The sequence below is a fragment of the Schistocerca americana genome, chromosome 2 (assembly GCF_021461395.2).
Source record: "Schistocerca americana isolate TAMUIC-IGC-003095 chromosome 2, iqSchAmer2.1, whole genome shotgun sequence".
NCBI lineage: Eukaryota > Metazoa > Arthropoda > Insecta > Orthoptera > Acrididae > Schistocerca > Schistocerca americana.
In genome coordinates, this window is record NC_060120.1 from 132823849 (window position 1) to 132839698 (window position 15850).

Consider the following 15850-nt stretch of genomic DNA (forward strand, 5'->3'; position numbering starts at 1 on the left):
TCATTTACACACATTTCGCGGTCAAAAACGGCAATTTGCCGTACGACGTGGAACAGAATGACGTTTTTGACAACATTTGACGCTGTTGACATTCCCTGTACGATTCACCCATTCTCTGTGGCCATAGTAAGGCTGTAGCCTCATTAAACCCATATTGAAGTGTAACGCGACCGCAGTTTTCACTCTGGTATAGAGGGTGGAATCACTAGGGAGCGCTCAAAATTATTCGACCAAAGTTGGACGTGATGCGAAGCAGAAAAGGATGTTTATGGATGTGCAATCCTCCTGTTTCGCGTCCTCCGATGCAGTCATCACTAGGGGTTGCGATATTGACATGTGCATGAATAAAACGGTAAGGAGTCCCTCTAAGACCCCTACTTCGGCAACACCCCCTTGGTGGCACCTTTGGCACTCTACACCTTAGTGACACTCCACTGCTGCCCTAGTGCCTGCTCGTGGTCATGCAGAATGTGAATGACACCCTCTATGCCCCCTTCTGGTGCCTCTTCGGGTCGTATCTGAACGGTGTGTCAGAAATGTTTTGCTTGGACACCCACAATAAAGTCGCATGATTTCAATGCTGACCGACGGCGTTCTGATCTCCATCGCAGGTGCATTAAGGGAAGGGGTGGAACATGGGTAAGCACACATCCACCGTGGCGGTGGGCAGAATTCTCTGAAATTTGGTGCCAGTGTGATATCATTAACTTATTTTACACCTCACATGAACTGAGCCGTATCATTTGATTTTCATTGTCGACACCTTGCTGTTTGAAGCGTCGCCGAGCCCGACGTTGACGTCGCACGGCGACTCTCCTTTGTGCTATTACTAAGGAAGGATGAGCCAGATTTCACACTTCTGTGACGCATTGGGGGAAAATGACGGGATTTCCAAAAAGTGACCCTTTAATTCTCTTGCAAAGGGTATATTCTGAAATTACGGTATACAGAAGGGCTCACTTGGGGCGGCAGTGAAGCATAACTGCCAGTCTACGTGTAGAAAGGGAGCTTGAGAGGAGGCTGTGCACGTTCCTCTGGCTAGTAGGTGGTCCCGGTGAACAGGACCGGAGATAAACGCTGTGAGCTTTCCGCTCTAGCGGAAAGCTGAAGTACAAAAGAGCGGCTTCGCTGCTCCCTGCCCTTCAAGACATTCCGCCAACTACACAATTGATTCGTCTCCCATGTTTCCTGTTTGTCGTCTGGGTAGCGCATGTAGATAGTTTTGTCAGCACGGAAAGGGTGGCACGGTGTTTACGTATACAGCAACAACAAAAAGAGTGATATGGTGCTGACGTTTACACATTCCACCAGGTATGTACGCCACTGAGAAAGTGTTTGAAAGACGCTGCTGGTAACTTTTGACATAAACATTTTGTAACCAATTCCCAAAATATTCCCAACTGGCTGGCGATCCTGTGCAGTGTCTTTCCTTATGCAACTTCAAATGGTTTGCAGGTCCTACCTATGTACTGCCAGCTTGTGAATGGGGGTCTTTTGCTGGATGGAATATCTTCCTCATCCAGACGAACCACAACTTGATACGTGTTCAGAGCCTCATGCAAGCAACTGAAACACATGCCGCATAGAGTAAAGATTGTAGTTCCATGCGATTTTCGAGATTCGGTTTTCTGATGTTAACTGAGATACTTAGAAACTGATACATGTAAAAATATAAATGCGTATAGGAAAATTGTCTTGTTTTGGGACGGGCGGAGTCATGGGCCCTATGACCTCCAATGGGAATTTAAAATTAACAAGCATGGAGAACATGGGCGGGGACTGTGAACAGGTGGCGCTAGGAGGGAATGTGAGTCGGACAGGGAGCGAGCCGGGGTAGTTCTCGCATTTGCGATAAACCATGTGTGCAGTTGCCGCAGTGGGTAATGCAACTGCCTATTAAGCACGAGGTTCTGCATTCGAGTCCCGGTACGGCAAGCATTTTCACTCGTCACCGCTGATTCCGCACCAAGTCTCGATGCAGCTGCCGTCATTAGTTCCTTTCCTTTCCTTTCTTCTCTCTCCCCCTTCAATTTACCTAGTAAAATGATTCGGTTACTTAATTATCTCTACGACCTTCCTGTGCAGCCTTTCATAGTATCAGCTTGTGGTTGCTATTGTAAGTCTTATCAACTCGAATCCGGTGATCTGTCTGCAAAGTGTGTTTGGTAAATCTGAGCTCTCCGTTTTTCCCATTTTACAGTTGATCTTGTGTTCTTTTAGTCATTTTTCGACCTTTCTTTTAGAAGTAGCCACGTACACGTCTCCACTACAACACGGAATCCCGTAAATTGCTGCGTTTTTCAGCGCTTTCTTACTCTAGGTAGCGCCTTTATTGAACATCAGGAAAATCCTGTATTTTACACACTTTCATTTTCGTGGTTTTCTTAATGCTCTCCCTGTCTAACAGACTAATACCCATTCTTCAGCAACCCCTCGGTAAGATATTCAATTCCGCGCCGAGCAGCTGCATTTCACAAATGTTCCTCGCTCTGTCCTCTGTTGTTATTATAGCACCTCGTTTTGTCGTGGGTCGTGATTGGTATCCAGTTGTGGGTAACGGCCCATGTGCCCGGGCGGACACAGAAACAGAATTTTGCTTCAGTCAGTAAGTCAGTTGCAACCCAAGGTGTGCATTGGACCTCCGAAAAAGGTACCACTGCCCCCCTCCCCCCCTCTTTGAAGATGTTCTCCGCGGGAGGCGACGAAACGTTGGGTTGCAAGAAGGTTTTCATCCTACATCGGAATAATAGCGCGGAATATTTTAATACGTCCGATACTTGCTACTGAATTAACACGTGCTCTTGCCGAGGCAAGCTGCGAGATATGCGTTCGGTTTGGCAACTCATTGGGCACACCCTTGGCTCCTTGTCTTTTATTACATACGCTGAAGTGACAAAAGTCATGGGATACCTCCTAATATCGTGTTGGATCTCCTTTTTCCCGGCGTAGTGTAGCAACTCGGCGTGGCATGGACTCAGCAAGTCGTTGGAAGTCCCCTGCAGAAATATTGAGTCATGCTGCCCCTGTAGCCGTCCATAATTGCCAAAGCTTGATGATGCAGAATTTTCTGCATGAACTGACCTCGTGATTATGTCCCTTGAATGTCTGATGATATTCCTATCGGGAGATCTGGGTCGGCAGTTCACTCACGCGAACTGTCCAGAATGTTCTTCAAGCCAATTGGGAAAAATTGTAGTCTGCTGACGTGGCGCATTGTCACCCCTAAAAACTTCGTCGTTGTTTGGAAACATAATGTCTATGAATGGCTGCAAATGGTCTCCAAGCAGCCGAACATAACAATTTTCTGATAACCATTTTCAGTCAACGATCACTTCAGTTGGACCAGACACCCAGCCCAAACGATTCTGGCGCCACCACCAGCTTGAACAGCCCATTGTTGACAACCTTGGTCCATGGATATGTGGGGTCTCCGATTAGTTGTTGCCAACCGAAATCTGGACTCATGTGACCAGCCCACGATTTTCCAGTCGTCTAGGCTCCAACCGATCTGGCCAGGAAACAAGGAGAAGCACTGTAGAATATGGTTTGCCGTTAGCAAAGGCACTCGCATAGGTTGTCTGCTGCCATAGCCCATTAACGCCAGATTTCGCCGTACTGTCCTAACGGATACGTTCGTCACACGTTCCACATTGATTTCTGCGGTTATTTCACGCGTTGTTGCTTGTCTGTTAGCACTGACATTTCTACGCAATGCCGCTGCTCTCTGTTGTTAAGTGAAGGTCGTCGGCCACTGCGTTGTAGATGATTAAGAGGTAACACCTTAACACCTGATACTTGGTATTCATTAGAGGCTCTTGACACTGTGGATCACGGTATATTGAATTTCCTATTTCCGAAATGGAAAGCCCCATGCGTCTAGCTCCAACTATTATCCCCCGTTCAAAGTCTGTTAATTTCCATTGTGCGGCCACAATGACGTCGGAATCGTTTTCACATGAATCACCTGAGTACAAATGACAGCTACACCAACGCACTGTCCTTTTATACTTTGTGTACGCGATACTACCGCCATCTGTATATATTCATATCGCTAACGAATGACTTTTGTCACTTCCGTGTATTAAGAAGCTTACAGATGTGCAAGTAGAACAAATATTTGTTACAGTTCATAACTGCATTCTTGTCTTTTTTCATTCAATTACCATTCATCAGGTGGAAAGTGGTAGAAATTGCAAGAGACTACCCTGTAGCAACACTTTTGATAACTATAATATTCAACCAAATTCGTCAGGGATATGGTAACTGGCCACTGTGTCACGCGTGTAGAGGAAATTTACGTTGGCTATAAATATGAAACATGGTGCAGTGTAAATTATTCACTGTAAATATATACTAATAGTAACTGTTTTCTGTACTGATCGGTAAAATCGGATGTAGTAGTGGCATTTGTTCTCGAAACTGTTTAAAAAACTACAGCGATCCTGTTATTTTTCAGGTTCTCTGTTTCGATGGCTTCTTTCAAGAGTCTGTTGAAGAAACGAAAGGATACGCCTACCAAATACGAAAGTGCAGAATATATTTTTATCTTGAAGATGGTACTGTGCAAGTTATTGAGCCAAAAGTGGTCAACAGTGGAATTCCGCAAGGTAAGTGCGTCTCTACGCCTTTGAGAACTTCAAACACATCTCATCATCGCTCAGTACATCAGTATGCCACTTCTTGCCACATTGATTCATCCTGGACGATACTCTTGAACTTCAGTCTGCCCTTCATCGTTACTAAATTGTGAGCTGATACTGTATATGCTCCTGGATACACCTTATGATCCAGTACAAGATTCGGAATGTCTATCTGAGCATGATTTCTCCCAGTTGGTATCTACTTTTGTGTCCAGATCTTTTCCAAGTATATGTCCTCCTCTTTTGATTTTTATACAGTGTATTCGCCATTACTAGCTGAAATTTATTGCGTCCTAATAACGTGCTGTAACTCATCAGGTGTCATGTCTGTCTTTTGTCATCATGGTATTAACTTAGCAAGAAATCAGAATCATTGGGAAACCGTTTAAAACAATAATTGACTATGCATTTGATAGATATGAGTGGTACAGCTGAGTGAGTTTGATCGCTGGGGCAAGGTAGGTGGCCAACCTGCTCTATGCATTGACAGGGACTTCAGATAGAAGTATAGCTGTGCAGGTTCTGAAACAAAGGGACCACCACCACTCTGTCCCACCCCCAATGACGACATCGATGATGTTGTGCATTGTTGCCAGCTTCCTCCCTCTCTGACAATGACCTGTGTATAAAATGGTGTAAAATTCAAAAAATTCAGAGAAATTCAAAACAACCCAATTGTTTTACATGTTGACTCCCCCCTCCCCCCTCTCTCCTTATGATTTCACGCAGGAATAGGACTGTTGTCTTAACTATAAATCGGGAGGAAATCCAAGATAGTGCATTTTTCTGTTGGTATGAAATTCAAGAACAGTTTGTATGACGTCAGAGTCTAAAATGGCGATCCAAAAACGCGACCTTTGCATGCTAAGACAGTCTGTACGACGCCAGAATGCAATGTATCAATCTAACATAGCACCAGCCGCTTACCAGTACAGCCTGTATCATGTCAGAATCCAAGATAGCGATCCAAGATGATGGACAAAACATTGAAAATGTCAGTCATGACCACACAGTGCTCTGTGTAGTTATGAGTGCATTATGCTGGAGCTAAGTGACTTCGAACATGGGTAAATTCTTGGTACTCATATGCTGGTGCTTCCATAACCAAGATAGATAAAGTGTTTGGTGTTTCTAGAGCCACTATTTCGAAAATTTATACCGCGCACAAGGAAAACTGAAAAACGTCATCTGCTAAGTCGCATTGTGTACGAAAGTGTGTACTGAGTGTTTGTGACCGACGGTTATTGAAGGAAATTGTGACGAAAAGAAAAAGGACAACTGCTGTAAAAGTCACTACAGAACTGCGTGTTGCACTCACGAAACCTACCAGCACCAAAACCATACGACTGGAACTCCATAAACAGGGAACTACAGGGCAAGCTAGAATTCAAAAGCATAAATCTGTGATGCGAATGTCCGTCGGAGGTAAATGTGATGCCAGAGCCATAAAACTTGGGCTGTGGAGCAATAGAAGAAAATCATTTGGTTGGATGAGCCTTGTTGCACAGTATTTCCAATTACGAGTGAGTTTACGTCCCAGGAGAGAAACATTGCGGAGGTTCAGTAATGATCGAGGCAGCCACATCGCGGTATTCCATGTGCCCCATGGTTATTCTGCAAGGCGTCATTACTGTCAAGGATTGTGTGATTATGTGATAATTTTGGCTAGTCTGGTCCATCCCACAGTACAATGTTCGTTCCCCTATGGTGATGCTGTGTTCCAAGACGACAAGGTTCCTGATCATACATACATCGTCCACAATAGTTTTATGAGCACGACGAAGAACTGTCACATCTCCCCTGGCCACCTAAGCCCCCAAATACAGCATTTGCTATACCCTCCCTATGTGTTTCACTATTTTGTTTAGAACCTGTAGATGAAATAAATTATATTAAAAGACTTGACAACTGCTGTCGATAAAGCAGAAACCACTTTAAAATCATTGACTTGCTGGCTGGTTATATTAGAAGACATTTTGATAGTTGTAACTTTCACTGTTTTAACAGACAGCGGTAACCTTTTTTCTTTTTTAAAAAAAAGAGCCACACTCAGTGGGCGTATATCACTCACGAACTGTGGTTTGCCGACCATTGATCTAGAGGAACTATTCAGTGCCAAGCATAAAATGACCTGAAAGAGGCCAGAGTGTTTCCAGCATAACATAGCTCTCTACAAGTTATGCTAACTTACCGATGTGCAGAGACATTTTTGCTTCTCTCACAATCGGTCTCTCTAGTACTGGGATGTCTTGATGCACATGATCTGCTGCACATTGCCAATAAACTTGGAGTCTTGTGTCAGCTTGCTCTGACTGTTTGGCATGTGAAGTCTTTGTGTGAACAAGCTCTCTCCTGGTGGTCGCTGAAGTATGAGGACCTGTCTCACAGGAGCGGATCCAGTGGGAGTCATGACGCTTCCCCTCAAAATACACTTAAATAGAAGCATTTACATTTTGGCATAGGCCAGTTACCTAATAAAGGTTTCTCGGGCTTCCAGTCGCGTCAAGTGGTTTAAAATGCACCAGCTTTCGGCCGAGTACTCCTCGGCCGTTGTCAAGTGGTGTTATCTTCTTGTTGCTGCTGCCATCCTTATATAGCCGCGCTGACTTCTGTGACGTCACTGGTACCCGCTCCGGCACCATTGGAACTTCCCCTTTGAACATTTCTACATGACTGTGCTTAACCTGACACACAATATTTTGTTAGCGCAACGCAATCTGACTTTCAATAATTCGTACAAAAGAATGGGCCCTGACTAACATTAACCTATACCTTTCACAAATCACTTACCTCACAAAAATCTTTGCTGCTCAAGCTACTGCAATACAGCGAGCGCCACTACTGCCAGCTAAATAAAAGATTCAAACTACTGAAGGCACTAACTACTGATAGGGATAGTTAGCAAATGAAAGATATTAATAGAGAACAAACAATGTATTTACCTTAATATCATCACAAGTCATAATATATATATCAGTTCATGACAAATTACAAATCTCCGCCATCTCTCTCCCCACATCCACCACTGCTGGCGGCTCACCTCCAACTGCGCAACGCTACGCGCTGTTCACAGCCAGCTGCCTAACACTACAATGGCGAGTATTACAACAATGCAAAGCAGCCACAGACTGCACACAGCACAGCCAGTGATTTTCATATTGAGCGCTACGTAACATTGCCAATAAGAAAACATAAACAGCCTACTTACATAGAGAAAACATAAACAGCCTACTTACATAGCCCCCATGCTCCCCACAAAAAATTTTACAAAATTTTTTTGGGCAGTGGCCAATAATGATTTGATAAAATTTTTCATAATTACAATAACAAAGAAATCAAATGCACACACTTATTGATATTATGTTGGTCAAAAGCTCAAATTTTCTCACAGTCCATAAAGACAGTCCTAATCGTACATAACAGGAGAATAGCAGTGTTTTTCTCAAAGTCTGAGCAGTAAAAGAAAATGCACACAGAAGTAGTGGATTTCCATGCAGTCTTGAAGAAGTAGTGTTGTCCTTCCAACGGAAAGACAGTGCTGACTCTCGACATGCAGACAAGTATTGGTCCACAACAGAGCAAACCCACAGCAGAGTCAGTCGAAGTTTTGATGAATATTGGTAGGTAGGTCATCACAGAGCAGACCCACTGTAGTCCTGGTAGAGATTACGGTATTGGTGGGCCATCAAAGATGTAGACCCACTGTAGTCCTTGTAGAGACAGCCAGCAGCCATCTGTTGCAAATGTGCAGGTGCACAATCACCATCGAAGAGTCTTGCAGAGAATATAGCAAGTCCATAAACCACCACTTGTGCACTCACAACGTTTTTGGAATTGTCCTTAGAACCAGCAATGCTGTTATCCAGTCCCTTGCTGAATTATTAACACACGTGCAAACACTATCAGTCCCTACTTCTCACATATTGTCCATGTACTATGACCAACAGAAACGTGTGCAGTGAAATGTTACTTAATTTGAAGAACTGGTAACAATTACAATTTTATAACATGAGAATACAATAACAAAGGTACACAATACATCATTAAAAACATAACAATATAGATAACATTTGTAGTACAGGCTTTACAAAAGAATCGAACTAACATATACATCAGTGGAATTATGACATGAGTACATACATAAAAGATCACAATAACTTTTGAAACATCAACTTTACACATGAGCATTAAAACAAAACAGAATTAATAATGTCTAACATCTTTACAAAGTAAATAACATATTATTAACGCAAATTATATTTGAGGATAACAGTATTCCTCATCATAGTTCATGTAGCTGAGTATGAGAAAAATTCTACAACAAAAGTCTGATGAGGTAAACATATAAAGACAGGAAGAACATATATACACAAGGGTACCCAAACACATAGTGGGATAACACAAAAGGAAAGGACAGGGTTTGTTTCATTGCAGTATTTTGCAAACAAAACTTTCTTTGCTCCTTGGAGATCTCCCTTCATTCATCATTATTCCCAAAAGTCCTATCTAAGCCTGCCTTCTGTATTTCGTTCACATCCTCTGTCAAAAATAGTTTTTCTCTCTGCTTTCTGTATTCTGTTCACATCCTCTGTCAATAATAGTTTTTCTCCACTGTACAGTATCCTTTTTATTTTGCCAGACCATTTTCTGATAGCTTCTCAATGCATTTCTTATAAATTTATAATAGTTAGTTTCTTATATAGTCTCCTCTTAAGCTAACTTAAATCTACTGAGCTCAGATGCTAAACTAAGGGACGAGGCAATGCAGCAGCACAAAATAAGTAACACAAACAGCAATGACCAAAAAATTGGAAAATTGCAAAGCAAGCTACAGTAAATCTAAATTAACAGATAAAATGCAAAATTACAACTAATATGAGCCAATGAGCAGCAACAAAAAAAAAATCAGTTGTAAAACTGGCTTAACAGAGTAATGTAATGTGAAATTTAGTAGCACTATGCCTGGCAAACAGCAACAGCAAATGCAATAACTTATATCTAAACATGACATAGCTCAAGCAGAAAAAATAATACAGTAAAAACAACAATGCAGATAAGGGAAATGTATATTCACATCTTAATATCTATGTGATTAAAGTGGTGCACCACAACAACTTATTGTAAAAGAAATATTACCATGTACTTGAAAAGAATATTATGTATGCAGTTACTAGTTCCTTCTTATTGTTCTTTCCTTTCCAAGTGCTCCTTTTTTAAAGAATGTGGATCATAAAATAATTATTTAATAGATCTGTTGACAGAAAGTGTTCACATTAGCAAATGCATTTTATTTTATAAAAGCAATGCTGCAACACAGCTGGAAACCAGATATCAAGTGAAATAAGCAATTACGCAAACCAAAGCATAAAAATATCATTCAATAGTCATGTGGCATTTCGTAAGTCAGTAGCTCTCAACTCTCATAGAAAGACACTTGTCATAATCAGGTGTGCAGATGTACAAATATTTCCCATCAATTCATAAGCATTTCAGCAATTAGCACAAAGTGCGAGTAATCATATGTTTTCAAGTAACGAGGGTGTCGCATTAGCGATGAAAGGCACACCCTAATGGCTTGTTCTCCAGGTGTTTTCCTGTGCTCTGAAAGGCACGCGCTAATGGCTTTTTCTCCAGGCGTCTGACACAGCTGGGTGCCCACGACGCATTATGTGTAGGTGGTCCGTTAACTTTCTTACGGAAATATTTACGACAGCAGTTTCCGCTACAGAGACAGTCGCATATAAAAATATTTCACAGGTCAAGAATTTGCGTTACAAATCTGTAGAAACAAAATGCTATTGATATAACAGTGTCCAAAAAAAATTTTCGTCTGCATTGTAATACATTCATGAATATACACACACATTTCATAACTCTTAAAGTACGTTTCTTGGTTTCCAACATCCTTTTCATAAATCAGAGTCCCTAAACACTACTCATTATTCCTTACCTCATTATACATATACATATTCGTCGACACTTCTTCAATATTTCATCATGAGAAATACGTAGCATAATAAACATTCCTCAACAACATAATACACATCGTCGTCGTAATAATAACATCATAACACCTCAGTCAAATCTCAAAATCGTCGTAACTTCCTCCAATAATTTCTAAGCCTAAAAAAATTCTCTGCTCATGTCAAAAGTGTCAGCTGCCTCAAACGTGCTTTAAAAATCATGATCTCATACCAAATACATCATTCAAAGCTCTCATAGTATCACAATGATTCCGAAAAAATATGAACAGTTTACAAAGTACAGACAAAATACAGTTTCATAAGTGTGAAGTTATCCAACTGTATAATTGCGTAAACATGTGTCACTGATGTAGTAAAATAAATGTTTGTCTCTCTCAGTTAAATAATCAGATAGCTGTGTAATTTGTGTGTTAGAGAAATATGGTACCGATGTGTAAAGTTGTATAAGCAAATACCATATTAGCTAGGGTTCCTTGTGGTTGCCACACACATGGTACACAAAGTAGGCGTGTACCCCCCTGAGGATTAATGTAATTATACCCTCAGGTGTTACAGATTACACCAATGGAATGAAATATATCACGGAAAACTTTCTTTGTAATTCAAAAATCTTTAAAAATAAATGTTTTAAGTATAAAATTGATCACTCAAATGCGTGTCCTGTAGCGCTAAATGCGCGTCTTGCTGTAAGATAATTCTGTGGAACTGTCGTAGTTATCGTCCTCTGCAAGCAAAGTTCTGCTAAAGTCAATGTACTTACCTCATGATAAACAAAAGTAAAATGCTTTGTGTATAGATATCGTAGTTATTACGCTTATTGTTGTGATGAAGAAAGTACTGTGCTGTAACGTATTGTTGTGCTACAGAAAAGGCTGTCTCCTTGTAGCTACACCATAAAAGTTACTACTAAAACATGTTTTACTTTCCGGAATAATACAGAAAAACTGTGCAGATATAAAACAGAAACACCGCAAAATCAACATTGTAAATTGTCACTCATTAGTAGCGTCGTGATAAAAATCGTGTAGCTGTCACATAAACTAATCACTCTGTCGTCTGGTATCTCACAGAAAGTACTTTAAACCCAGAATGTATTTTCAAGTAAACCAAAATGTTGCATTAAAATCTCATTAGCAGTACCAATATAGTATGTGTCCTAAGTATGTAAGCCTGATAGTCGTTACGTAATCGTGCAACTAACAAGCAAGAATGTACAAATACAGCACTGTGTCGTCTGTTCACTATAACAATGCATTCGTAATTTCTGTTTAAAAATGTTCCCTAGGTTCTAGACTGGATATTTAACTTCAAACATAGTTGTATGTTAACAGTTTCTTAAGTCTGACACAGCATACTAGTAATGTAAAGCGAAAAGTTTTATGGCAATGACAAAGTTAAAAAGCAGATTATCTTTCAATAAACGGTTTTACATTTGAAATGTGGTACAATCTTTTACTCTTCATAGTACTCAGAATTTCAACGTCAACCCAGTTATCGTGCGGTATACGTCGGTAAAGAATACTGGGATATTTCTCAAGGTTAGCGTCTTATGTTATTTTTCTCGGAGCCAGCGGGCGCACGCGGCTGCCTGCTGTGCGAGTCATTGTCTGTTCCTTTGTTGGCGCGCGTCGTTATTGGGATTTGGAGACCTAACTTCTACGAATTTACCGTGACGAGAGGGCCCTGCTCTGTTTGAATCCCGCCAGTTCTGATGCAATTCAGGTCTGTCGTTACGATCATATCGTCTGTCGTCATGTCGGTAGATTCCATAGTTTCTTTCTTGTCGGTCACATGGTGGAGAATCTCTCCCTGAATCGTAACTGCGCGCCGAACTGTTGCGTCTGAAGTTATTCTGCCTCCCTTGATAATAATTGTTTTGGTTCCCATATTGTCTGTTTCTCTGATTGTCTCTGTGATAGTCATTACTACGGAAATGCGATCTTTCTCTGTAACTATTATTACCTTGCCAGTGGTTGTCATATGGGTGGTGTCTGTTTTGGTCACGATTTGCGTTGTAAGAATAGACTTGTCGTGTCCAGTTATTGTTTCTGTCGTCACGGAATTGTGACGGATGTGATCTGTAGTGATTGTTTTCCTGTTTTCGCATTCCGCGACTGCCTGTGTCGATTTCTAATTCTTGTAGCAGTCCCTGAAAAGCTTCAATGTCGTCTTTGCAACGTCCTGCTAAAATAATATGTCGTAAATGTTCGGGCAATTTGAGTAAGCAAATGCGGATGAGTTCTGAGGGGCTGTATGGGTTTGAAAGATACTGATTCTTATGCAACATGTCTTCAAAATATTTGGCAAGACTGGAAAATTCAGATTGTTCAAAGTGTTTCATCATCATGATGCCATGTTTTACGCGGTCTTGTGTGGCTTGAGACCAATATGCTGAGAGGAAGGCATGGTAAAATTCTCCTTCACTGTGGCAATCGTGAATGACCGATCGCATTCTTACAGCTGGTTCATTCTCTAAGTAGCCACACATAAATTCTAATCTGTGCTCCAATGACCAGTTGGGAGGAAAACAATGAGAGAATTGATGGAGCCATGCATGTGGATGAATGTCGTTGCCAGAATTCTTAAATGTTTTGAATTTACGTGTAGTAATGAACAGCTTATAGTCAAAATCATCATGTCGGCGAGTCGCATATCGGTCATTGTTAGGTCGTGTCGGCCGTTCCATCTCAAAATTCGGTGCACATTCCCAATTTCTTTCATTACTTCCGAAATGCCCTGTGTTATTATTTTGCAGCTTTTCCGTGTTTCTAAGTCCCTCTTCCCGTGTTGGAGCGCGAGTGTCCTCTGAAATGCGTAATTCTTGTATTACCTGTGTCAGCTGATCTTGTACTTCCCGGATTTCTCTTTGGTGTTGTGTATTAATTTGATTCTGATTTTGTTTGAATTTTCTTATTTGTTCATACTCTTCTGTGTCAGTGAAGGCTACGGGTCTTGTGTCATTCAGATCATCATCTACCTTTGTAGATAAGTTAGTGAATTGATCCGAAAGTTCGGCTACTTTCTCCGATAGTGTACTTATTTCCTCAGCGTGTTTTTCTGAACCAAGTTTCAGAGTATCTACTTTGTCCTTTAAGTTTTCTTGAGCTTTTGCAAGTTGCGTAACCGAATCGGTAGATGCAACTGAGTCAACTTTAGCCCACAAGGTCTCATGATTTTCATGAACAATGGTTTGCAGCTCTTTTATGGCTGCTTCGTGATTCTGTAATGCATTTTCATGCCGCGAAAAAATAGGTTGAAAATGCTCACAAATTTGTGTTTTTACGTCATTACAGACTTTTTGACATTTCGATTCAATGTTATGTAACTCAGTAGTTAAATCTTCACGCGTTTGTTCAAGAGTTTGTTCCAATGAGTCTAACTTTTGAAGCTGTTGCTGTGTTTGTCTCTGGTGTTGTTCCATTGTGTCTAACTTTTTAAGATTTTGTTCCACTGTGTCTAACTTTTTAAGATTTTGTCCCATTTGTTTCTGATTTTGTTCAAGTGTTGTGTCTAACTTTTGTAGCTTTTGTCCCATTTGTTGCATTAACTGTAATAACAATGCACTGGTGTCTGAAACATGTTCCTCAGTGCTTTTCGGCAGTGAATTTGCACCGGCAACATTGACATTTTGACATGCAGAAAATGTGTCTTGACTTATTTGAGAAAACGGCGAGAACCCAAAACCTGAGTCTACAGTATTCGCAAAATTGTGTCCTGACATTCCCGATTCCTGAGGCAAGCTGTTGCCGACCGATCGATCGATAATGCGTCCCTCTTCACTAATTGTTTCACTGTCCACGCCATTGTTTGCCGCCTGCTCCATTTCCCTATGAACAGTTACCAAATTACTACTTTGAACATCAGCTAATTCATTACTCGGTGGCGCTAACACACTGCTTTCATTTTCACTGTCATTTCTCAGTTTACTTTGGAGCCTAGTATTACGTTTTTCACACGCCATTATTGTCACAGTATTTCACACGACAACACAGAAAAACACAATTTGAAGATCAAAAATAAGAGAACACATTAACATAGCACTGAAAATAATATCTAGTTAATTGCAAGCGCAGCTGCGAAATACTTGGTGCAAATCTACATGCATGCCACAACTGTTTTACTGTACAACAATGAAAAACTACAACTACAAAGGAAATTCTCTCTATGATTACGCGCTACCAATAAACAATAGCTACACCAATTACACAAACTACAAGAAAAAATCAGAAGATTCCAGTGAGGTATCCTAGGCTAAGGGTCGACATATGAAACTTCCCCTTTGAACATTTCTACATGACTGTGCTTAACCTGACACACAATATTTTGTTAGCGCAACGCAATCTGACTTTCAATAATTCGTACAAAAGAATGGGCCCTGACTAACATTAACCTATACCTTTCACAAATCACCTACCTCACAAAAATCTTCGCTGCTCAAGCTACTGCAATACAGCGAGCGCCACTACTGCCAGCTAAATAAAAGATTCAAACTACTGAAGGCACTAACTACTGATAGGGATAGTTAGCAAATGAAAGATATTAATAGAGAACAAACAATGTATTTACCTTAATATCATCACAAGTCATAATATATATATCAGTTCATGACAAATTACAAATCTCCGCCATCTCTCTCCCCACATCCACCACTGCTGGCGGCTCACCTCCAACTGCGCAACGCTACGCGCTGTTCACAGCCAGCTGCCTAACACTACAATGGCGAGTATTACAACAATGCAAAGCAGCCACAGACTGCACACAGCACAGCCAGTGATTTTCATATTGAGCGCTACGTAACATTGCCAATAAGAAAACATAAACAGCCTACTTACATAGAGAAAACATAAACAGCCTACTTACACCATATATGGTAATGTTTGCGTGTTGCGGCCGCTGCGCCCGCTTCAACCGTCCGATGGCCGAGTCCCGCGCTGTGCTTAGCTGCAGGCCGCCGCCTTTATTGAGCGTGTTGTCACAAATTTTTATTTCGATCGCTTCTTTTATTATGCTATCCCAAAAGCTGTTAGTCCGTGTGATAATAGATGTCTCGTCGAATGCAACACGCCGGCCGCGGTGGCCGTGCGGTTGTAGGCGCTCCAGTCCGGAGCCGCGCTGTTGCTACGGTCGCAGGTTCGAATCCTGCCTCGGGCATGGGTGTATGTGATGTCCTTAGGTTAGTTAGGTTTAAGTAGTTCTAAGTTCTAGGGGACTGATGACCACAGCAGT

The 15850-nt window shown here is 41.3% G+C and overlaps 1 protein-coding gene across 1 annotated transcript in view; it reads left to right on the plus strand.

The window, feature by feature from the left end:
* LOC124593823 (EF-hand domain-containing family member C2-like) overlaps positions 1 to 15850 on the plus strand; it is a 264643-nt gene that overhangs the window by 91678 nt on the left and 157115 nt on the right. The window contains exon 3 of the mRNA XM_047132172.1: positions 4457 to 4607. Coding sequence (XP_046988128.1) covers positions 4457 to 4607 — 151 coding nt within the window. The remainder of the gene's footprint in view (positions 1 to 4456; positions 4608 to 15850) is intronic.